At 40.8% G+C, this 23,223-nt stretch overlaps 8 protein-coding genes across 8 annotated transcripts; 1 reads left to right on the top strand and 7 right to left on the bottom strand.

Moving 5' to 3' along the window:
* Positions 1 to 76: 76 nt before the first annotated feature.
* Positions 77 to 7,566, bottom strand: SS1G_06485 (hypothetical protein; the record flags this gene model as incomplete). Its single annotated transcript, XM_001592195.1, has 13 exons — positions 77 to 936; positions 1,029 to 2,172; positions 2,465 to 2,645; positions 2,904 to 3,266; positions 3,318 to 3,675; positions 3,974 to 4,016; positions 4,067 to 4,285; positions 4,865 to 5,395; positions 5,700 to 5,768; positions 5,851 to 6,027; positions 6,170 to 6,256; positions 6,826 to 6,939; positions 7,537 to 7,566. The coding sequence occupies 13 exons, from the start codon at positions 7,564 to 7,566 to the stop codon at positions 77 to 79; spliced, it is 4,176 nt and encodes a 1,391-aa protein (XP_001592245.1).
* A 1,314-nt stretch (positions 7,567 to 8,880) lies between these two features.
* On the bottom strand, positions 8,881 to 9,108 carry SS1G_06484 (predicted protein; the record flags this gene model as incomplete). The annotated part of the gene is made up of 1 exon (XM_001592194.1): positions 8,881 to 9,108. One exon carries the CDS (start codon positions 9,106 to 9,108, stop codon positions 8,881 to 8,883), a length of 228 nt encoding a protein of 75 aa, XP_001592244.1.
* A 648-nt stretch (positions 9,109 to 9,756) lies between these two features.
* On the bottom strand, positions 9,757 to 11,925 carry SS1G_06483 (predicted protein; the record flags this gene model as incomplete). The annotated part of the gene is made up of 1 exon (XM_001592193.1): positions 9,757 to 11,925. One exon carries the CDS (start codon positions 11,923 to 11,925, stop codon positions 9,757 to 9,759), a length of 2,169 nt encoding a protein of 722 aa, XP_001592243.1.
* Positions 11,926 to 12,234: 309 nt separating this feature from the next.
* SS1G_06482 (predicted protein) lies at positions 12,235 to 12,579 on the bottom strand (the record flags this gene model as incomplete). The annotated part of the gene is made up of 3 exons (XM_001592192.1): positions 12,235 to 12,299; positions 12,366 to 12,408; positions 12,511 to 12,579. 3 exons carry the CDS (start codon positions 12,577 to 12,579, stop codon positions 12,235 to 12,237), a joined length of 177 nt encoding a protein of 58 aa, XP_001592242.1.
* Positions 12,580 to 13,609: 1,030 nt separating this feature from the next.
* On the bottom strand, positions 13,610 to 14,714 carry SS1G_06481 (predicted protein; the record flags this gene model as incomplete). The annotated part of the gene is made up of 3 exons (XM_001592191.1): positions 13,610 to 13,707; positions 13,935 to 14,093; positions 14,621 to 14,714. 3 exons carry the CDS (start codon positions 14,712 to 14,714, stop codon positions 13,610 to 13,612), a joined length of 351 nt encoding a protein of 116 aa, XP_001592241.1.
* Positions 14,715 to 15,907: 1,193 nt separating this feature from the next.
* On the bottom strand, positions 15,908 to 16,474 carry SS1G_06480 (hypothetical protein; the record flags this gene model as incomplete). The annotated part of the gene is made up of 1 exon (XM_001592190.1): positions 15,908 to 16,474. One exon carries the CDS (start codon positions 16,472 to 16,474, stop codon positions 15,908 to 15,910), a length of 567 nt encoding a protein of 188 aa, XP_001592240.1.
* Positions 16,475 to 18,404: 1,930 nt separating this feature from the next.
* SS1G_06479 (hypothetical protein) lies at positions 18,405 to 18,800 on the top strand (the record flags this gene model as incomplete). The annotated part of the gene is made up of 2 exons (XM_001592189.1): positions 18,405 to 18,449; positions 18,747 to 18,800. The coding sequence occupies 2 exons, from the start codon at positions 18,405 to 18,407 to the stop codon at positions 18,798 to 18,800; spliced, it is 99 nt and encodes a 32-aa protein (XP_001592239.1).
* A 1,522-nt stretch (positions 18,801 to 20,322) lies between these two features.
* On the bottom strand, positions 20,323 to 22,147 carry SS1G_06478 (predicted protein; the record flags this gene model as incomplete). The annotated part of the gene is made up of 4 exons (XM_001592188.1): positions 20,323 to 20,621; positions 21,067 to 21,216; positions 21,924 to 22,003; positions 22,122 to 22,147. 4 exons carry the CDS (start codon positions 22,145 to 22,147, stop codon positions 20,323 to 20,325), a joined length of 555 nt encoding a protein of 184 aa, XP_001592238.1.
* Between the last annotated feature and the right edge of the window lie 1,076 nt (positions 22,148 to 23,223).

Here is a 23,223-nt window from a genome sequence, read left to right as displayed (position 1 = left end):
TTTTAGCTTACCACCACAACCACCCCTTAGCCAAGCCGCACTTCCTAATCCCTACACTGCCTCCTGTTCCCCATCATCAACGACACCAACCCAAATAAATTTTCCTCAGCCCAGCCGCAGTCCCCAACCCCAGCACCCAGCCACAGAGCTCTCCCCCCTCCAAACCCTCCAAATCCTGCAACCCCTCCAAATCCCCGCAAACCAAGTCCCCCCCAACAAATTCAAATTCAACGAAACCGGAGGCCCCAGCAACCCCCTCCCCTCCCTCTCCCCCATCCCCTCCATAACCGGCACTCCCACCCCCCAAACCCCCCAAACCCGGTCCTATTAACCCCCCCACCATCGCCATCGGCGTCGGAACCCTCTCTCTCCTCTTCGGGATATCATACATGATACTTTCTCTTGCTGGTGCACTAACTCTTCTTTTTTCCTGTGCGACGTTTTTTAATATACCTTTTCTTTCTGTAGGTTTGGTGTTTCCTATTCCATTTCCTATTCCTATTCCTATTCCAACTCCGCTTCCTCTGTTAATTTGGGGAATTCTAACGAGAGTATTCGTGCTATCTTCACTTGCATCAATGCCCCCATCTCTATCAATCAAAGATATAGATGCCTGTGTTTCCCGCGATCCCTCATGCGCACCATCTAGATCAAAAGTAACGGTATTTCTAGGTTCACTCTTCGAGTCCATTCTTCGATTTTTAGAAGGATATTGAGAATCTGCAGCTACTTGTTCCGCGGTAGGAATCATTAAATCCCTTACTTCAATCTCATTCTGAATCTGAATCTGTGCCGGAATATCCGTATAAGCTTCAACAATTCCATCCGTACCACCGGTAAAAACACTATTCATTTCCACCTCATTCGCATTTGCATTCGCATTCATCGAACTATTCGTCGCGAAATCCGAAGTCGCAGTTCCATAACTCGTCACTTCTGTTCCGCATACTATCCAATTAGCCAGTATCTTTATCATGCGATACGAGAAGAGCATTGTGAAAACAGATGTAAAAATAATAATAACATACCACCCTCATCACCGGCAGCAACAACATTACCAATACCATGTCTTTTCAATTTCTTCTCCGCTTTCTTCTTAATACTCTCTTCTTTCTTTCTTAAAGACTCTGATTTCCGTTCTTCTTTTTCTCTTTTCTTTTGCTCTCTGACTGCTTCTTTCGTTTGAATCTTGATTGGGCTTCCCGGTTTTGCAGTAGCAGTTTGGACACTAAGAACTTGAGCTATAGCTTCAACTGGCTCACTAATAGTTTGCGAGGAAGAAGCTGCCTTTCGTCTTTCTTTTGCCGATTGTTTCTTCAACCCTTTATTGAAATCCTTAGTCTCTTTCTTGTAAGCTGAGGATTTTGGGCTGGTTCGGACGGATGATTCCTTGGAGGGGAGCAAAGGGGTAAGCTCAGACGCAGTACTTTTAGCAGTATTCTCAGCGGTAGATGATTTGCACTGCTTCTCCTTAACCTGCACATTCGCCTGCTTGGGTAGTTGAATAAACATTGCACCTGTGGGCAATCCCTCAGGTAGTCCTTTATCCAATTTATCCACCTTTTCTTGTACATTCCCCTCAATTCTACCACTTTCTACCTTACCACTCTCCGACTTACATTCATCATGTATTTTCTCGTGCTTGAAACCAGTATGCGAAAGCACCGAGTGTGTAGAAGGAGATTGACAAGGATGTCCTTCATTCCACGGATTGGAGTGCTCAAGCACATTTTTCCCATGGATTGGAAGTGGTAAATTACCGGTGCAAAATAGTGATCGTGGCTGGCTCAAGATTGGAGGTCTGGGAGGACTTGCTGATAACTGAGCTTTACAAGGTTGATCAATTGTTTGGGCTGAGACACATTTGCGTTGGGGACTGTAAGGGTGGGTGGTGGTAGGGTGAGGAGTCGTGGTAGCTGGATGCGGAGTGGTAGAGGCAGAAAGCGGAGGGATTGTTGCTGAGCTAGGGGTAGTAACAGGCCGATGAGTAGGAATAGGACGAGGAGTTTCGCCAAGAAGTTGCTTTGTTTGAGCTAAAGTTTGGGGGCCCTTGGGCTCTGATTTCGATAGAAAGAGCTTAGATCCCTTGAGACTTGTGGCACTCAATTTTGAAGGGTTCGTTTTTAGTAGCATCGGTGTTGGTTTGAGTGCATCTTCTCTGCGTTTTGTTTCCTTGAGTATGTTAGAAATAGAAGCTGCAGACTTTGCTGCTTGTTTTGAATTGCTCAAGTGTTATTGATTAGATAAATGCATAGATTCACAAAGTTAAAGTTGTCATACTACCACACTGTGGATGCTATCATAGTTAAATCACGTTGATATGCAGTAGCATAGGATAAATATTAAATATATGTTTTTGGGGCAAATTCAAACGCCACCTAAGCAAAATTGCTATATCACTAAGCCCTCCACTATGCGGTTATATGTTCAAAACTTTTGGGGCTTATTTCGATCCATCACTTACATCTTTTGACTGACTGTTGGAGTTTGTACCATCCTCGGCCCCCTCTCGGTCGTCTTGAGTGTGATTATGATCTTTAACTCCTCTCACCGCTTTCGCAAGATCAACCGTCTTCTTTTGCTCAGTCAGATCATTGACAATGGTTGCATCTTTCTTTGCAGGACTCTTTGATCTTGATTTGGATCTTGATTTCATATTGGAAGGCTTAACGAAAATCTGTTTTGCCCAGAGGTCTGCGTATTTTCCCTTGGAGTGAAACAACTCATCGTGAGATCCTTGTTCGACTATTTGGCCATCCATGATAACAACATATGGTCGGCATTCATAACCGTTGACAATCGATGACTATTCACAGTTAGTAAAAGGACTATCAAAAGAATGCTTTTCAATTATCTGAATCGAATCAAGGCATTGGTAATGAATGATTCTGTAGATAACTTACGCGACAATAAAGGTTGTTCGACCTTTACACAGTGCTTTGAATCCTTCCTGAATTTTCTGTTCAGTCTCTGTATCAATAGCACTGGTAGCTTCGTCGAGAAGAATGATCGTTGGTTGTTTCAGAATAGCCCTAGCAATAGCAACACGCTGTTTCTCTCCACCAGAGAGTTTCACACCACGATCACCAACTTTAGAATTGTAGCCATCCGCGAATTTCAAAATCTTATCATGAACGGCAGCGGCTTTACATGCCTCATATACTTCATCTTCCGTTGCGTCCAAACGAGCGTATCGAATATTGTTCATGATGGTGTCGTTGAATAGAGTAGGGTCCTGTGGAACAACACCGACATGGCTACGAAGACTGTGGGCAGTATTTTAGCGAGGTTGCCAAGCTTTTACAAATTTGACTCACCTATGCATCGTGATGTCCCGAATATCTTGACCGTCGATTTTGATACTTCCCGATTTGACGTCATAAAAACGATCCATTAGTTTCAACATTGTTGATTTACCACCGCCAGTTTCACCAACAAATGCGATTGTCTTTCCACCCGGAGCAAAGAAACTGACATTCTTCAAGATAGGCTTTCGTTCGTCATAAGAAAAGCATACATCGTTGAACTCAACTTCACATTTACTAATCTCGAGGTCTTTAGCGCCGGGCGTTTCTTTAATCGAAGGCTCCGTCTTGAACAGTTCAAGAAGGCGCTCGGCATCTATCAAGGAACTAGAGATCGTTCTATATGCATTGGCAAGAAATGCCAATGGCCCTGGAATATAGTTAGTTATGCATCCGTATACTTAACAGAATAGAAAAGTTGTACCTTGTAATTGGCTCCAGAACATAAGCAGGGTGGTGAACTTTCCAACTGTTTGACCTTCATATACTACGGAATAGGAGCCCAGGCACAGTACACCGGTCAGTCCGAAGCACATGATGAGACTTTTAGCCATATTTGTAATGTTATAGAACCATTCATAGGCCCATTTGGAGTCGATATGCTCTTTGATGACTATAATACATTAATTATGCGAGTTTTTAAGTCTGATGGAAGTATAATAACTCACCTCCCGAGTATCGTTTGTTCTCGTAGGGCACCATGTTAAACAACTAGTAGTTTGTTAGTGCTTGCGTAAAATGACGCCGGTGCAAATACTGACATTAGCAGTTGTCCAGCTATCCAATGATTCTTGCCCAACTGTCCATTCCTTTCTGTAAAAGGTTATATAATCCCTGCGTTGATTGGCTCTCATGGAAATCAATTTCACGGTTGCGTACATGTAAGATATGAAGGTGACGACTAGGACAAGAAACATGTAAGGTCCGAAGGCACCGAAATAGATAAATGCAATGACTAGATCGATGACCATCGGGATCACCTGGAAGCAGAGCATTTCCATTAGATCAGCGACAGACCTGCCCCCATGGACTACTTGAAACAAATTTGATGATGATTTATTGTCATGGAAATCAGAAGATAAGCTCATAATATGGCTATGCGCAGCTGAACTGAGTGTTTTGTATGCGTACTGCTCCAGGGGGTTCCAGAGCCACGTGCGAATCACATCGAGACACGAGCCACCGTTGATAAACCTTAGGAGCGAGTACAGAAGAACAGGTATCCAAATGTTATGGCTGTGATCTAAACAATGATTAGTGAAGGCCATAAAACCTTGAAACTCAACAGAATTTCTCGTAGTCCGGATTATCGGACACGGCGTAAACCACGAGAGAATTACTTACCGCCTCCAGTATAGGTAATCAAGCTTTGCACCATTATACCAAATTGTATTGGAACAAGGACATTTAAGGCATTGCTTGCCAGGAGAGTCATGGCAACAAGAACAGCTCTGGCCTGAAGCTTTCTGTTGTTCACTGGCCAAATAAATGGAATAAAAATCTAGGTATACTGATTAGTCAAACTATTTCAACAAAACCTTTGCGTGTCGGAAACTCACAGAAAACCCTTTGAGGTAGGTCCACCAGTTACCGTCTTGCTCCAGTCTTTTTGCAACAGCCTCTTTTGACTTGCGCTGCCGTTCCAGATAAGAATCTTCTGAAGCCACACTAGCAGTATCCGAATCATCCTCTGCACTCTGGGAACCTTGATCAGTAGTCTGATCAGTTGTACCATAACCATTTCCATTCAAGGTGGAACTTCCTGAGCTAGACGGAACGGACGGCTTTTTCAGTAGTGATTGGCGTTCCGCGTCAGCACCGTCCTGAGTTTTGTCTGAATTACGGAGATAGAAGTAGATAATAGGTAGAGCAGTAAGATTGAAGATCCTTATAACTTGAACAGTAAGAAATATATAATCAAAAGCTGAGTTAGTCGGTGGGGTGAACACATTTGGGAAAATGATTAGACAGAGTTCCACGAAGAGACCGATGAACCAAGTTCCATAGTATGGATACCATTCCGGAAATTTCGTGTCCGCTAGTGCGATTATCTCAACCATAAAAACTAGAAGCGATGAAATGAGGTAAACCTAAAGGTCAGTAAAAGTAAAAAAAAACTGTAATAAGATTATATGGGGATTTGGAAGAGAGTAAAACCACTCAGTGGGCGAAATAAATCGCACAAAATGGAATGCTAAGCATCCTAAGCTGAAGAGATACTTAATTGTGAAATCTCAATCGGGATATTAAAAATCATACGCCTGAAAGACCGCTTGATTGTCACATCTGAAGTGAGGAATTTGAGAGTACTTTGGAGCCTCTACGTATGACTTTGGTGTGCGATTTATTTCGACTATTTCGTGGGTCCCTAGAAAAAAAGAAGAAATCACTCACAACACGATCTTGTCCAGGATTCCAGCCTTCAACTGACGATTTGATAATAGCAACGATAATTTCGACAGCCTATTGCCACAAACGTGTCAGAAATGCGATTATAGTGCAGGATAGTGTAAGGATTATTATCTAGGGGCAGGGAGAAGCGTACATATGTTCCAGTGAGACCGGCGATTAAGCACAATATCAACCCACGACGGACATATTGGTCCTGATTACGTGATTTCTCCGTCTGCATATAACACACTGTACGGCCGAGCGCGATGAAGAAGTAGAAAAAGACGAGTGTTGGATACGCATATCGAAGGATTTTTAAGGCAAACCAGAGCTATGAGGTTATTAGCAGAGTACTATTTTTCGAAAGCAGTCCCAGTGACCTGGGGTGGCCTCGTTATTCCAAGAACTTTTGAAGATTCATAAATTTCAAGAGGCTTATAATACTGCGGGGAATAGTCAAAAATAAGACTTACGTTTGGAGGGGCAACTGGAGTGAGCATCGTTTCCATGATATTTGAGGGATTTAGGTGCATTGAATAGAGAGAAGGATGCACCGAAAGCTATGAAGATATAGTGACGAATCAGTGACTGAATATCTGTGTATTTCGCGTGTGTGAATATTTACGAAATGCTTTGACGCAAATTTCAAAGTCTTGATTGTAATATGTTGTGGAAGGAAGACTCATGTAGATCTTTTTTTTCTCAAATATGGAAGTAGCGTGCTTTCTACACTAGTGAATATCTTTAGGAGCCCATGGGGTTCTTTAGTTGCTCTTTCTTAGACCCAACCGTTCTTGAATCATTGCAATCAAATCAAACAATTCCGAAGCTTTTCATTGAGAAATATTAAAGAAGTGTGTCATTATAGTGTGATTCACCTCAACTCTTTAACGAAGTTGATGTCCTTTGACATGATGAATCTTCATTACATATATGTGTGTGTGTATGATTCTATTGCTCCAGAGTTGAGTGTGCATCACAACCCTTCAGAATCAACTTTGAGTAAAAGACTTCTTACTCGCGTGTATATTCATCTACTTATATATGAGGCTTAAGCTTTTCAGGAGTAGAGGCAGGTTCGAGTCGAGGAAGTGGAAGCCAGTGGAGTATATGAACGTTTCTTACTCACCTCAACTGTGTCACTTGTAGTGACCATCTCTTTGTGCGACAACGCTCCGATATTATTGTCAGCTGCCTTGACGGCAAAAATTGGCAAATCTCGAATCAAGATTAAGTCTCTTTGCTATATGTTCGTATAACTCCGTTAGAGCTCGTCAACAACTTGTATGAAGTTATATGTCGAGGCTTGGTCAGCCAGGTTTTCGGACTCGGCTCGCTAGGCTGGACTTTGGGGTTTCTTTGCAATATTTGGCTGCTGATTCCTGGTAATCACCCACTTTATAGAATACATTCGATGAAAGACTATGGACCAGATGCAGGGCTGCGGTGCATGTTAAATATTATTGATTCACAGAAAAACGCACGTTCGAAGAACGACTTCCCCAACTTACCGAGATTCATAACGCTCCAACGATAAGTGCGAGACTATTCTGTTTCGGGTTTGGGAGATGGATTTCGTTAGACCCCTAGATTATTTCTTTGGAGCCATGTCTCCACGCCGCGCCTATATGGTAATGCATGCGGTCTCATGGCAAGCGGTAGTAGCGGTCAATGAAGGTGAATATGTTGGGTATTATACTCCCTTTATCGTCTGCTCGCCGACTCGCCGACAATATGTTATTGTACATTATGTACGTGGATTTCTCTTTCCTTGTTTGTGTCTAGCGCTGAGGGAAGCATGTTCAATGTGCATGTAGAAAGTTGTGAAATACACGCCCACTCCTTGGATTGTGCATTGCCACTCATGCATTTTGGTCATGGTACCTGTAGATAGGTATGGGGCAGGACCAATCTAATGATTTCACAAGGTAAGGTACGAAATTGGGGGGCCCGAATTTGGCGAAGAGCGATGTTTACGCATGTGGGATAAGGGATGCAATACCTGAGGACCTACATATTGGGTAATGTGAAAAGTTGGTGAAGCAGAAGTAATTACGGAGTATTGTTGAAGTAATAAGGTTAAGTGGTAAGTTTGGAATTCGAAAGGTAACCAGCCACCTTTTTATCTCTTTATGGTACCCAGTCCGTATTTATTAGCAGTCTGGATGATCGTACTGTATTTATGCTCTTAATTACTACTATATTGTGATATACGAGGTATCCGGGTGACGACCACATACCGTACTTCGTATAGTACACATACTCAAGCATTGGTTCACCAGTTCCATTCCCCATTTTCCCATTTTACCATTCCCCATTTCCCAAATTTCCATCTGCAAATCGTGTGGGACAATTACAGGGTTTCCATTGTTTCCATTGTTCTGTGCGACACCATCCTTCAGTGTGTTAACTTTCAAGTGTGGTGTTTTGTTTAGCCTATCCTTGAATTTCAGCACATGGCCCCGCACCTATCCAATAGCCGGCCGTTTACCGTTAAGCTCATCCGTCGCCATTTGCTAGAAAATTCCCGTCTTCACCTCGCACATCACCACATTGCTTCATTTCTCTCAACACAAACTTCAAAGCTTCAGTTCATCCGCCAGGCCAGCTTGCAGACGTGGCTTTTGTCTAACAATGAACCGGAGTAAGTTCCCCTACGAAGCCAATCAAATGATCTAGTTCGCAGATGTGTATTCGAGGAGTATCATTGTCCATCAATTGGCCCACTCGAACCCGTTCCTCAATCCGCTGAATTCGTATTCGTGGTGTACGAACACCTCCGTCTCCAATAGCGAATAGCTGATAATAAATATACCTACACTGTAATGGAACATGAAGGAGGTAGTGGGAAGTGCCGACACCGTCATCAATGTTTAGCGTCCTGACACAACCTTGAAGTCGGCAGGCAGCTGCAGTCCTTGGAGCAAGCTATGATTCTACAGGGACAAATCATATCACACAACAATCGGTACCGACATCTATAAACTCGCATAAAACCTGCGAAGGGTACACAACCAGATGACTCGTTGGTGTTACGGTTTCACATGCTCCTCACTCTTTGGACGATGATATATCTACCATCTCTGCCAGCTCACTTAACTTGATATGCTTCATAGAGTGCCCCGTCTTGACCAACCCAAACAAGTGCAAAGTCCATTCGGCTGGTTAATATCGTTACTCTAAGTTATATATTCTCGCGGTACATTTTGTTGATTTCGTCTAGAGTTGGATATGCCAAGTGACAATATTTACTATGTCGTACATTATCGTCCTCGGTGTGGCTCTCGAATGCAGGTTTCTTACAAGGGCCAGTCCCTTGATCCAGCCAACAGGTCAACAGCACCAGGCCACTGGAATAGCCGCCGAGGCTAGTCTCATGCATACTACTAGTCGTCACTAGCCGATTCTCCATGTTCAGCTCATCAATGTCTAGCTTGCCAGCTAGCCAAGTCAATATCCATACATAAACTAGGCATAACCTCATCTGACTGCTCGGCTTTTCGGATCAAAGGCAGTGTCAAAAACCCATATCAATGCATGTCATCAAAATGATCTAAGATCTACCCCTGACATCGATGATTTGCAATGTAAAATAATGATCTTCCACATTCATTCGGTATTTTCTACGATTGGCTCAGTCCTTGACTTGACTCGACTCGGCAATTGCCTTGTTTTTTTCTCGGGCAGACTTTCCCAATGAGTTTGTTCAAATCAATAAATGCATCCAGGTATTTGCGGGTAAAATAGTGTTTATCCCAGCAGTATCTGCATTCTTCACTCTGAAAATGGCACTCTATCACATGGGTATTTGCAAGCATAAAGTGAAAAGAGGTGGATTGAGCGGTAGATCAATGACCACATCTCAGCCATGGGATGACCGACGCTTCTAGAAACTAACTACAGTATGTTTCCTTATCAATAAGTCGCTTTCCCCAAAGAGAATCTGCACCATGCCTTTCCAAGCCTTGCTATCACCAGAAATGCTTCCGAATATCCTAACCTTGCGTCAAAGCCGACCGGCAAAAGCCCACCAGAAAATTGGCATACCGCATTCTATCAATTAAATTCCCCCGCCACTGTTTTCATTGCTTCTGTTGCCACCGAATTCAAACTTGTACCCGAAAGGATATCTAGTCTCTCCGTGGATGAAATTCCAATCTACCAAGTTCTGCGGAAGATTACCAAAACCTTGGGCGGTCGGAGTATTTTGATTTGCTCCGAATCCTGGAACGAACAATTGGTTATGGTGGCCGCGCAGAGGACCCTGGGTGTGAGCCATATTCAAGATGCCGAATTGGTCTACCATTTGACTCGAGTTTGCAGGCGAGGATGGCCTACTCCGGGAGATGGTATTAGGCGGGGCATTGAACCCGATGCTGGTACTTGGCATTGCGAACGAGCTAGTATTGCCACCGTATCTAAGTGTAGGTGTGCCAGGCCTGCTTCCAACTTTCAACGGCTGAAACGAAGTCATCTGACTCGGTGTGAAAGGTCTTGCCCGACCACCAGATGGAAACGTTGATTTACTCTGGGTGGCGCGTGGTGATCCAAATCTAACAGGAGAATCTTTGCTGGAAACTGTACCGGGGCTAGTGACAGATATAGTGCTAATCATTGGCTGGGTTGGGCGATTGTAGTATGCATTGACGTATGATGGTGGTTCTGATTTATGCTCAAAAACCGCCGGCTGACTTTGGGATTTTGCAGGAATGCTTGTAATTTTTGTCAAACTCGATGTGACTTCCTCATCCTTTGTAAGCTGATTCTTCGCATCACTGGGATCCCAGTTTGGATTGACAGTTGGGATGAAATTATCATCATCTTCTTGGGCAAAACTCCTAGCATCGTTGAAATCCTTTCTCGTTTGGGCCGTGATCTGATAAATGATTGCCTGTTCTTCAGCACTTAATATCGGCATAACTGGTTGCTCATCTTTTGAAATGGCTTTCATGGCAGTTGCAACTAATGCTTTCACGTCAAGTTGTTCTCCTGGAAGAAAGTCACAGTGGTCAATATCTGGTGTCTCGGGGTAGGGGATGTGGCCTAGAGGAAACTCCATATGTGTGTCGGGATCGCCACCAATTCGTTGCCAATATGACCAACTGGTCGGCTTTGCCTGATATCCACCAGGATTATGATTGATTGCTGGCGGCAAGCTATCCCATTCAGGAATAGGAGCTTTCTTCCACCCATTAGTAGTACTTGTGTCAACAGTAACCTTCTTACTGCCACCCTTGTATTCACCTCTTTGAAAAAGTCCGTTTGCGTCGGAATTCTCAACAGCAGCCCCCCTGCCTTTGTGACTGACTGTAGATGGTAGTGTATTCGTGTCGTCGATAGCTTCCTCGATACTAATGCCGAACTTGAACGCAGATGCGACGGGGTTCAATTGTGGCCGAGTCCCCGATAGTGCTCCAGTTGACATGTTTCCAAAGACACCGCCTCCTGGTGGCTTTCCGCCGGAATAACGTCTGATGTGTTGATTTTGAGAGCTGCTAGTGTTGAAAATATGACCAACCTCATCACTATCGTATGTATCCTTGCATTTGACAGTACGGAGTTTCAAAATAGGACCACAAGGGCCAGCACCGATACCAAGCTGCATGGCCACGCGGTAGTATCTCCAATAAATTTCCATTGAACCACCGCACTCCCAGGTTACCCATTGAGCTGATGGGGGATTACACGTTTGAGTGGCTTCGATAACCGTGCCTTCGATGGCTGGAAAGCATCTGTCCATAGAACCTCGACCGGAGCGAACATCGATACGTCTGATTAAGAATTTACCTTTGCCGGTGTGGGAAGGTTCGCGTTCTCGCTGATCGATCAATTCTTGTAGAATCTGAATTAATAGCTTGAGATCAAGATCGAATGTCAAATTGATTTGGTGAACGCTGGTTTGTCCACCCGTTTCGTCGTATGCGACTATGGTCACTTGTCTCTCTTGGAGACCACATTTGTTTTGTGCCACTTCGCAATATTTCTCGAGATCGCTAATTGCTTGTTTATATGTAAGTGGGATGATGGAGCCGCTGGCTGTTGGGTTCAAGACGGAAGGGAGGAAATCCCGATTTGCTGCGTTAGAGTTTTGCGTGGTGAGGGAAGGTGCGTGGTAAAGTGGTTCGACCGCCATGGGACTCTCAGCATAGGGTCCAAATCCTTCGCTGGCATTCTGTCGCAAAAGTTGCTGCAAGAGTGCGGGTGTTTCGTCTTTTTCGTAGTGTTCCATGTTAGTGGTAAATGGCAAGTGCTAGCTATTTGTACTGTACGGTAGTGTATTGTATTGTATTGTTTATGCTTGATTTGATAAATAAAAGTGCGGTAAATTAATATTTGAGGGAAACTAAATAAAAGGCTGTCTGGGAAAGAGAGGTAGGTATTCTTTGTACCTGATAATCGCTTTTTGGGTAAACAAGCACTAGCGTTGTTGGAAACTTAATTCATGGAAAGTGAATTTTTTATGTCTAGAGTGGTATGCTTGTTTGAAAGTGTCATTGTGTATGAAGCGAGATGATAGTGAAGTGGCTCTGAAATGAATTTATGGGTGAATGAATGAATAATTCGTACCTAAACTTCCCATGATGATGGAAGAAGGTGTGGTAACTAATGTCATATGTCAGTAGGAACAATCAAAATAATGAACAGCAAGCAAGTATAGACACGACACACCTACAAGACAAGCAAGCAGAATAGTATATAGACCCCTTACTCTCTATATCTCTAGCATTAATTAGCGAATAAGTCGTCGAAATGCTATATGGAAATAGATGGACGTAAGATAACTATTCCTGAACATAGGATGAGCGGGCCTCACCGAGCTAGCGAGAGATGCGCTGATGGAAGTACGAGCATTGGATTTGTAGGTAGGAGATGGATGTGCCATGTATAGCTGGTATTGCTAAGATTACCTTTCTTTGACTGGATGAAAGAATGGGGTATGTTAGTAGGTTGGTGAGAATCAGATATTTTTAAGTGGTGAGTGGGATTTTTATTGTTTGACGGAGGATAGCTTGATGTTCGTTTAAAGTAGGAGTTTACTTCAACTTCATATGATCTGAATATACTATCTCGATGGCGTGGAATCAGGATTTTTACATTTTGTAATCTTAAAACTCGTATTGGGGAATTAAAATTGTAGATGAGTTTGAGAATGAGTATAAGAATGAGAAAGGAGAGGAATATTTGTGGTTGAATGGATTTGGAATATTTAATCGTTGGTTGGGTTTGGATGGGGATCAAGGATTTATGATAGAGAGTTCTGGGGTTGGGCTGGTGGGATCATGGGTTGGTTGGTTGGTGAGAAGGAAAGGAAAGGAAAGGAAAATTAGATGGGATTTGGGGAGTGGGGGGGGAGGGTAGGTACTTACTTGAGTAATGAAGGGTGTTGGGATTGTAGTGGAGGAAAAGAAAAAGATGAGAAGAAACGATGAGGTTTGATCAATCGATCATGAATGAATGAATAGATTAATAGGAGGGAATATACTGGATCCTTTTAGCTCGCTTAGTCTGGGAGTTCTGCCTGACTTTTTTTTGGCGTTGGGAGGTGGGATGGTTGCTCGAGGGTCTTGATTTGATGATTTTAGATTTTGTGATTATAGCTCTTGAATTGAGTGAGTTTGGGATTATGTGGTGGGATTTCTGGTTTCTTTTTTTGGAATGTTGGAATTTATGAATGAATCTTTTTTTTTTTTTTGGTTTCGTGATGTGTGTTGTGATGATGATTTGGAGTTGGAGTTTAATTATTTGCTTTGTTTTCGATGTCATCTTATGTCTAAGAGGGTTCTGGATGTGGGAGATGTGAGATGGGTGATGAGACATCATGCGGGGTTGTTCTGTATACTGGTTTCTATCTTGTGGAAAGGTCTCAGGTGTTCTTTGATGTTGAGTTTGGGTTTTTGATTCACCAGAGACATTTATGGATCATATTTGTGGCCTCTTTCTAAGTTGTTCCACCTGAATTCTATCACCCAGTTTATCCAGTAGTCCTGCAATCTAAAGTCTGGACGGCAGTCTAGATAACTAGTTTGTAATATTATTGGATTAGATGGGCTATTAAGGGATTTTCAATATAAAAAGTTCAGATTTAAGTTTGACTATTCAATTCAAAACATCTAATATATTCTATAGTCCGGACTATTGGTTACACTGCTATCATCATATTTTGTATGTCCAATTACTTTTCTTTGTTCAATTTGGTTTTATATATCCGAGGGTTATATACTGGATTATTCCAGATACATATCTTTCCTCTTGATTCTTTACTGAATCTATACTGCAGTTCTTGAAACATGGCTTTCATTTTGACCTTCTGAGCTTCTTGGTTTATATCTGCATCTTTAACGATTGCTCTGATACTGTCTATGACAAACATTTCTTCTGCTTGAATGTTTGAGTAACCTGACTCTTGTTTGTAGTCATTCGTCTGCTACTATCCCATTCGATCTTTCGTTCACCCCTTTTTTGTATCTGGTACTATTTACTTGTCCCCCGTCTGTTCAAATATGAGCCTATGCTAAGTCTTTTTCAAACTCACAAGATTGATTGATTGATTAAATTAACGTCTACACTGAGTCTATGACTATCTAAGACGGCTAGGAGCTTTGTAGGCTTCTAACAATAGTAAATGGAGGGTGGCTGGCCTTATTCGACCGTAGCTAATACAGGTTGGGGAGATTGAAAGCCTCAATCTTCTAATGTTTGAATGGGGGAAGTGAAAACTAATACTAGGGAACCAAGCCCGCTTCAAACTCACAATTTGATACTATGAACATTAAATTTAGTCCGGCAAAAATCATATGCTAAATTCACCAGATGCTTAATTTGTGGGATAAAATTTTGATCAGATATCAATCCATGGAATTATCTACCACAACCTGCTGGTACGAGCCCACTACCTCCGCCCTCACCAACTCAAAACCCTTTACATTTCTTGCGGCCTTCCATCAAATTTCGCTCTACCATAGTTTGATCTCTTGGGGCATCACAATTTTCAGGGATACAGTAGAGAAATATTTCCATATTGAAGTGTCAGCTGCGGAGTATATTTGGGCATGCTAAACGCGATATGAAGGCTGGTTGATCGATATCACACAACGATGTTATCAAGATGTTAAGTTCAAGTTGAAAAAGCTACGAACCTAAAGACCGGATATTCAGATGCAAGTGCCTGTTTGTTCTAATATTTTATTACTTTCTTACCTGCTAGATTGGGGGTCAGCCAGTTATGGCGAGTTTGAACTCGGGAGTCAGAGTTCTGGATGGGCTCTTGGATATTTCTTGATGGAGAGAATTAGGGAGAAAATGGCTTGTAGTCAATGTGTACTTCATTCTTGTGACGAACGTAGTGAGGACGGAAGCTTTTTTTATTTCACAAAGGGGATAATTATGAAGGGGTTGGATTTAAACATTTTCAAGAGCAATTGCAATAATGTAATGTGTATGGCTTCAAATGATCTGGGGTCCTACTATCTGCTTTTGATAGTATATTGATATTGAAGCGAGGATCAGTAGGGCTAGTTATAGAGAATTGATCAGAAGTCTAACTCATTGATTGAGGTTATTTTCTTTAATTAATACTAAATATTATTATTGTTTTTTTTACACTGATGTAATTTTAATTTTTGATCTACAATCTAAACACGTAAAAATAAACAGTACAAGAAAAGAAACTTATTTAGATATAAAATAAGCTCTTTTCATTACTTGAATGTCTTTTTACATTGATGTACTGATGAATTCAAATTATAATCTGTAACTCGGGTTATAATAGATCTTTAATATATCGAGGGAAAAAATCATAAATTTCTACCCAGGAATCAGCTGTGTTCAAGCAACTGTGTTTAACAACATTGATTCACGCTCTATCGAGCGCTCCAAGTACGAAATATGAATAAGCTATCCTGATTCTGCAACTATATATTGTGCATACTTCATAAATAATTATATCAAATATACTTCCATACGGAATCACAATAGCACTGCTCAGTGCGTAGGATTTGGAAGAGATGAATAGTGTTCGGTTGCTTGAGACCAGAAAGAGCATCAGATTGAATTGATTGATTCTCTAACTAAGCAGTTAAGCTGCGAGTATATATTCAAAAAAAAATAAAAAATGAAGGAATAAGGTTAGGTATTCAGCCTTCGGAATTAAAGTGCTTTGAAATCAAAATATTGAAAGCAAACAAACAGTATACCAAAAAGGAAAGAATGAATTAAAAGTTGAGTTTTGTTTGCTCCTTATATGCATATGTACTATATATGCATATGCTGCCAAGATCCCAGGAGGTCAACATAAATTCATTAATTTGATCATTATATGAACGTTTCAGATTGCTAAAACAGCCAATATCAAGTGGTTGAGTTAAATGACTTGAATGTGGTGGTAATTTGAGGTATATAATATCATTTGATTTGCAATATGATTGAAAAGGTATTGATTCGTGGCTTTCATACCCATCCAATACTAGCATTCGATATTTGCCCTTCCTTTGACGAATAGTATGTTTATCGAAATGCTTTAACCATTCTAGATCTGTCTCATTATTCGTCCATCCATTGGAAGTAGGTTTAATAGCCCAATCCGCAGGAAAATCGGTTTCGGTATACCAATTGGAAAGATGAACTTGTTCTTGAACTACTAAAAATGAAGGTATAGTTTCACTCTCTTTATTACCACATATAATTGCCATAGCCCACTCTCGATTGCCTGATTGTATTGCCTTGCTTCTGCCATTTCGTTCAGCACTAGTTACAACCATCCCGGGACATATTATACCCATCATAAAGCCTGTTTCATCGAAATTGTAGAAATCGCCGTCCAAAATGCCGTATTTCGCTCGTATATTCGCAATCAATAGAAACCACTCTTCAATAAACTTAGTGTTGGTACGAGAAGGATACGGAAGACGTAGCACCCACAGATTACGTAGGTCCTGTATGTCTAATTGTATTCTGTCTAAAGAGCTAGCTACATATTGAAAGTAGTAAGTCTTATATAGACTTACTAAAAGAGCTAGTCTCTTTCGCGTTCGCTTAGTTCTTTATTACAGTAGTAATTGAATTGAAGTCATTCACTTCGTTCACACACTTAGGATCTTCGCAAAGAGCTCTTTGAAAGTCATAAACACAACTAAAACACATCTTTAATTCGATTCGATACTTTACGAATCGATACGCCCAGAGCTTCCCAATACACTTCGTACCCCTCGATTCAAGAATATAATTCGCCATATCTTCCACATTCTTAAGTTTAGGTGGAAAACCTCTCGAATCCATATTAAGAATATATTGAACAATCACTTCCTCTTCCAATTCTGTAATATTATGACGATTCGCTCGAGTTTCTGTACGAGGTGGTAAACCATCCATTCTGTGTTGAAGAGTCGTACGAGGGATATTATAGAGCTTAGAAGCTTTTCGAATGCTTAGTTTTTTATCTTTATGAATAGCTTCGATAGCAAGAAAGATTCGGGCTTCTTGATTAGTTGATTCCATAATAATTGATTGATAAATCGCGTGTAGAAGTTGAAGGTGTGAATTGAGGGAAAAGTGGCCCACTCGATGATAAACCACGTTATATGATTAAATACACTAATTTTGTTAGTTTATAAGTCTATTTATACGGTTTTTACTCTAGTTTATATTCTTTTATATCCATCAATTTATATTAATTCTTCATTTTAATAAGAGAGTATAAAGAAAATATAATATAGAAGTGATTCCAAACTTGACAAATAACTCGATTTCTGCATCTGAATATATTATTCGATATACTCGCTCGATTCATCAACCAAAACCAAGCAATACATAGTTGTGGAGCTAGGAGACGAGCGAGGTATAGTGTGAGCTAGAGTCTGGTAATTACATGCCGCAAGGCCACTCCCTTTGAACATTGGATCGCTATTTGTTGACCTCCTGGGATCTTGGCAGCATATGCATATATAGTACATATGCATATAAGGAGCAAACAAAACTCAACTTTTAATTCATTCTTTCCTTTTTGGTATACTGTTTGTTTGCTTTCAATATTTTGATTTCAAAGCACTTTAATTCCGAAGGCCGAATACCCAACCTATTCCTTCATTTTTTGAATATATGCTCGCAGCTTAACTGCTTAGCTAGAGAATCAATCAATTCAATCTGATGCTCTTTCTAGTCTCAAGAAACCCAACAATTTATCAAGGCATATATCAATCATATATCGAAGGTTGAATTCTTTGCAACTTTCAAAGCTGCATATCAAGAATCAATCACAGCTCAGAATATGAAATCAGGATTCCGAGGAACAGGTCTAATACCATTTGACCCTCAAGCTATACTCTCAAAATTAGATATTCGAATTCATACGCCTACTCCCCCCCCCTTTCGATTTAAACCTTTGGATCTCTCAAATTCCTCACAATCCAACTGAAGCTTTTTCTCAATCAACTTTAATGAAATCTCGAATGGCTCGTCATCAATCAAGCTCCCCTACACCTATATTCGAAACTGTACTAGCTTTAGCTAAAGGTACAGAGAGATTGGCATATGAAAACACACTTTTAAATACAGAAAACTGTATATTTCAAAGGGCAAATGAGGCATTAAGCAAATGTCGATATATGAAAAAGACTCAATTACATTAAGGAGGAGTACTTACTGGACAAGAAACTACAGATATATTATCTCAACAAGAGATTGATATTCAGATTCAACACGACGAGCGTCAAAATGGGGGAAATTCTAATAGGGAATCATCTACTAGTCGATGCTGTAGTAAGTGTGGAAAGACTGGTCATAATTCAAGAACTTGTCAAAATAGTATAATAGATCCTAGATTATTAGATTCTTAATAGTTTTAATTGATTGATTTAATGATTGTTGAATGATATGAGTTAGAAAGTCCAAATTGAGGTAAAAGTGGTGCACTCGGTGATATGGTGCACTTGGTGATATGGTGCACTCGGTGATATGGTGCACTCGGTGTTAAACCACGTTATAGATTCCAAAGAATACATCTCAAGATTGGTAGTTCTCTACTAATGCAAATGAATGGATCTCAAATAGCTATAGATTAGAATAGCTACAAAGGGTTTTCGAGCCAGAATCCAAGAAAGTGTCAGGTGATCAGCCCCGACTTTTAATCATAGATAATCATTCAAATCATATTATAGACAATCTAATTGCTTTTTGTATAGGGAGGGATATCGATTTGTTTATACTATTCCCTTATTGTTCTCATTTGCTTCAGCTTCTTGATATTAAAGTATATATGCCAATAAAACAATATGATTCTTTAAAGATCGATCGATATTCTCGGATTGATATAAAGCGAATCCAAAAAGCTGAATGAGTAGAACTATTTCAAAAGATCAGAATAAAAGCAATTAATTCTTTTAATATTAAAACTAATTGAAGAGGAATTGGTTTGGTATCTTTTTCCCCACAAAAAGTACTTGATATATTATCATTTAATTCCTTTTAGTAATCTTCTACTTTATAAATAAGAACTAATAATTAAGGCCTAGACTTTTCTATATTCAGAAGTTCTCCCTTAGATGGGACAGAATTAAAACAAGCAAATCAGATCTTTAATTCAGTTCTAATAAGCAACGATTCTCCTATATTACTAACTCGTTGATATGCTAAATGAATAACTAGGCTTGTAGAATCTCAAAATGCTGAGATAACCCTACTTCAGAAACATCTCGCTGATACTCAGAAGGTAATCGAGACTCGAAAGAAAAGAACTAAAGGCAAAAGGATCAAATTGTAAGATCAATTTGTCTTTAATATTGAGGAAGTATTGAAAATCGTATGTGAGGCAGAGGAGAAACCCAAGAAGAAAAGATCACGAGGACGGCTATGCAAATGTCCAATTGAAGAATTAGAAGAGGATACTGAAGAAGAAGAGCTAGAGAATGGTTCAAGCGATTTAGAGTTGGAATTGGATGAATATGTAGTTCGTAGAACAAGATCACATAGAGAATATTGAATTTTGTGACCCGGTTCCCTATATGACCCGGTTCACCATAAGTTACGTTATAAAATAGTTTATTTATTGTATTTATATTCCTTGAATATCTCTAGGCTTAAAAGTTATATCATATATATATATATATTACTATAAGGAAAAGAATTATTTATTTATTCATTTATATATAATATATATTACCCGCCTCACCCCCTGGACTAGACCCCACACACACAAACAAACCCACAAACAAGCAACCTAAAACTATACCCCCATCCTCCCTACCTAACCCACAACTCATAAAGCGGCCCCCTGGACTCCAACTCCCCTCCCGCTTGGGGACCCTCTCCCTCCCCCTCCCCCACCCTATCCTGCCCATGCATATAATTCCCCCTCGGCAACGACGACGCATAACACGCTGCCATCATTGGCGCACCACTCGACATAGCCGAAGAATTATACCCCGCATTAACCCCCTTATTAACATTCCGATCTATTTTTTTCCCTTCGAAATCCTTCGTTTGACGAGTATATCCTTGTGTTTTTTCCTCTCGTGGAAAAGAAGAAAGAGTGCTGTGAGGAAAGCTAGTGCTAATGGGATACCGATTGCTGCGCCGATTATTGTTGCGGTTGAGGTGATTGTTGCTGAGGAGGAGGGGGGAATAGGGGGAGTAGTTATAGAAGGTGGGATAATGTGGTGGTGGGATTGAGTGAGTTATCGGATGTTGTTGAGGATGTGGATGTAGATGTGGATGTGGATATTGTTGTACTTGCAAGGAATGATGCTGGTCTAGACGCAATAGTGAATGAAGGAAGTGAATTACTTGGTCCCGCGAAGTCGATCCTTGCACTAGGAGGTCCCGGTAGGAAAGTTGATGGTCCTGAACAGCAATCCTCGTCGTATGCGTAACACCATGTTCCATCCGTATCGGCTATCCTGCATGGAATAACTTCCACGATTGAACTATTGCTAGCTGGAAAATGTCGATATTTGTGAAAATATGTCGGTTGAAAAGACGCACTACTTGGGCCCAGGCAATAGTCTGGACATGATGATCTTCCCATGTACTATCCGTGCATGCTCCTCTATAATGATGTCCTGTTGTTTGACTCAGACAATCTCCCCAGTCTGTACAAATATCGTTTTCGAAACAACACTCCCCTTTTGCCGTTGAGGAACAAGCAGCAAAATTTTGAGCAACCGTAAAATCTGGAAAATAACAAGGAGCACGGGTTGAGTATAGTGCAACAGATAAAAGGGAACTGCTGACCAATAAAAACAGAGAAACTCTAGCATGGATATTTAACGAACACATGATTGTAAACAAATTTGCAAACTAAAAAATGTAGAACGAACGAGATGTGGAGAATCTTGAATGGTTCTATTGTGTATTTAAGAAGGAATCCTTAATCACTGACAGTCAGTATGTCCCAAAACACCTGGGGAAATAGGAGTTGCTGTTCCTCCCTCAGCCTTGTGGAACACCTTATTATGGCCTAGAATTGTCCTACGAGAAGAATCCTTCCTAGCACTAGTGGTGATGTTGTACACGGCATCCTTTCCGACAACTGCTCATTGTTGAGCAGGAACAATTTTTAATATCCATGGATCATGAAAATTTGTGATAACACTTTAGGTCCCTGCGAGAGCCCTAATTTTATGCTACCCATGGGTTCGTCAAACACGACATTGTTTCCCCATTTCTTGGCTCCTACCCCTGCCCCTGTTCAGGCCCCCTTTTTCAGCGGCCCCACACCACCAAAAGAAATTTGATGTACTTTTGACTTCTATGGATGCTATCAAAGGCCGCAAAGAGACATTAGCCAATATTGAAATAAAATTAGAAGAGTGATGTTAAGAGCATATCAGACTATCTGGAATTTAAGATTCTCCCAGCGATAGTTTTAGGATAACAAGTTCGCTATTACTAAATAACTGAGAAGAAAGACCAATAGTGTGATAATATATCTGTGTCTGGCTGGTGAAATTCTGATTTGATCCTTATTTCTTGGCACCTGGTTGGTGACGTAATATGAAATCGCACAGGATAAATAATTGAGCAGCCTTTAATGAGGATTTTGGATTCAGACATGATGAAGGTCAGCCAGAACGGTTTTCATTTAATAACTTCTGCAGACCACTAATCCATGGACAAGGTAGTTGGGGCCGTCACTTGCCTCTGATACAACAAGTAAGGCTTATTTGTGGTTATAGATAATACTTCTGACATCTGCTAAGTATTAGGATTGTGTGTTGCATCTTGGAAATTTTCGACACTGGTTGATCGAGTCTTCAGCCTTTTTGGGAGGAGGGCTTTGGATAGGATCGTGCATAGCGGCGCGGGGTTCAATGATCCTAAGATACCACAGCCTCATAACAGAAACAGAAAAACGTTGTCAAGAAGGCTGCCAACTAGATATATTAAGGTGGGAACCTGAACAGTGAGTGTGAGCGCTGGAATATCTACACTAACAGGGAAAGTAGTACACTGTCGTTCATGTTTGGGGGATGAACGAAGCCTGTGTGAGACAGATAAGTAATGATACTTGAACTTCCAATTTCCATCCCAAACTTTCTAGGAAATAAATAGCTTGACAATCTTTGGATTTTATGTTGTCACGTGGGGACTTCATCCTTCAGCATTACTATGAATGACCAAGCTTTAATATTTGAAAAGACATGAGTGACAAAATTGGATGCGACGTAGAATATATAGCAAGCCAATATCCACATCACATCTTCGACTCCTACACAGAGAGGACGACCAGTAGTAGTGTGCACATGAAATCAAGAATATGAGATTTTACCGCAAAGAAGAAGATTGATGAGGAAACATGATTGAATAAGCATAAATCGACATGGCAAACTGTGTGAAAGTCTCCAATATATCAATATGAGATAACAATCATTCATCCGAGTATCTTATACTCAAATGAATCATGATATAAGTATAAAAAAAAGAGTAATGCAATAAAATGATTTCAAAAGATAGCAATAATCTTCCATCGCATTATATTTAAAACCCTCGAAAAAACAACCCCAACCCCAAAAGTCTAAGCACTACATCCGGCTCGATTTCTAAAGCTCCACTCACATCTCCACCAAAGCAGAACAACAAATAGCTCGGATTAAATTCGAATCCCTAGAAAAATGTCTTTCCTTACTCATGTACCGGACGGGACGAAGTCTGAGCGCAATAAATGTAACCGCCGCCAAGGTACAAGGCGGTAGGGACCACATCTTGAGCACTGCTCATTTTCGCGTAGATTTCTTGACTTTCCCGAACGCATTTGCCATCTTGATGTCTCTGCTTAGAGTGATCATATGTATCATATGATTGAGATAGAAAATCGGAAAGTTGGGAATTTTAGGTTGAGGTGCGGGAAAAGTTTGATAAATGTGAGCGCGAAGCGAAACAGATTCGTTGAATTATGTCATGTCGTGACTACGAGCTAGTACTTCATCACGTGGACGGGAGATCTCGAATGTAACTCTGTGGCCTCAAAAAAAAGTTAAAGATAGTTCAATTATGGATCCTTGATCAATAATATAAAGATAGAATACCTAGTATTTTT

Source organism: Sclerotinia sclerotiorum, genomic scaffold (genome assembly GCF_000146945.2).
Source record: "Sclerotinia sclerotiorum 1980 UF-70 scaffold_8 genomic scaffold, whole genome shotgun sequence".
Lineage (NCBI taxonomy): Eukaryota > Fungi > Ascomycota > Leotiomycetes > Helotiales > Sclerotiniaceae > Sclerotinia > Sclerotinia sclerotiorum.
Note: the sequence above shows the minus strand (reverse complement) of the source record. Positions and strands in the feature narration are given on the sequence as shown.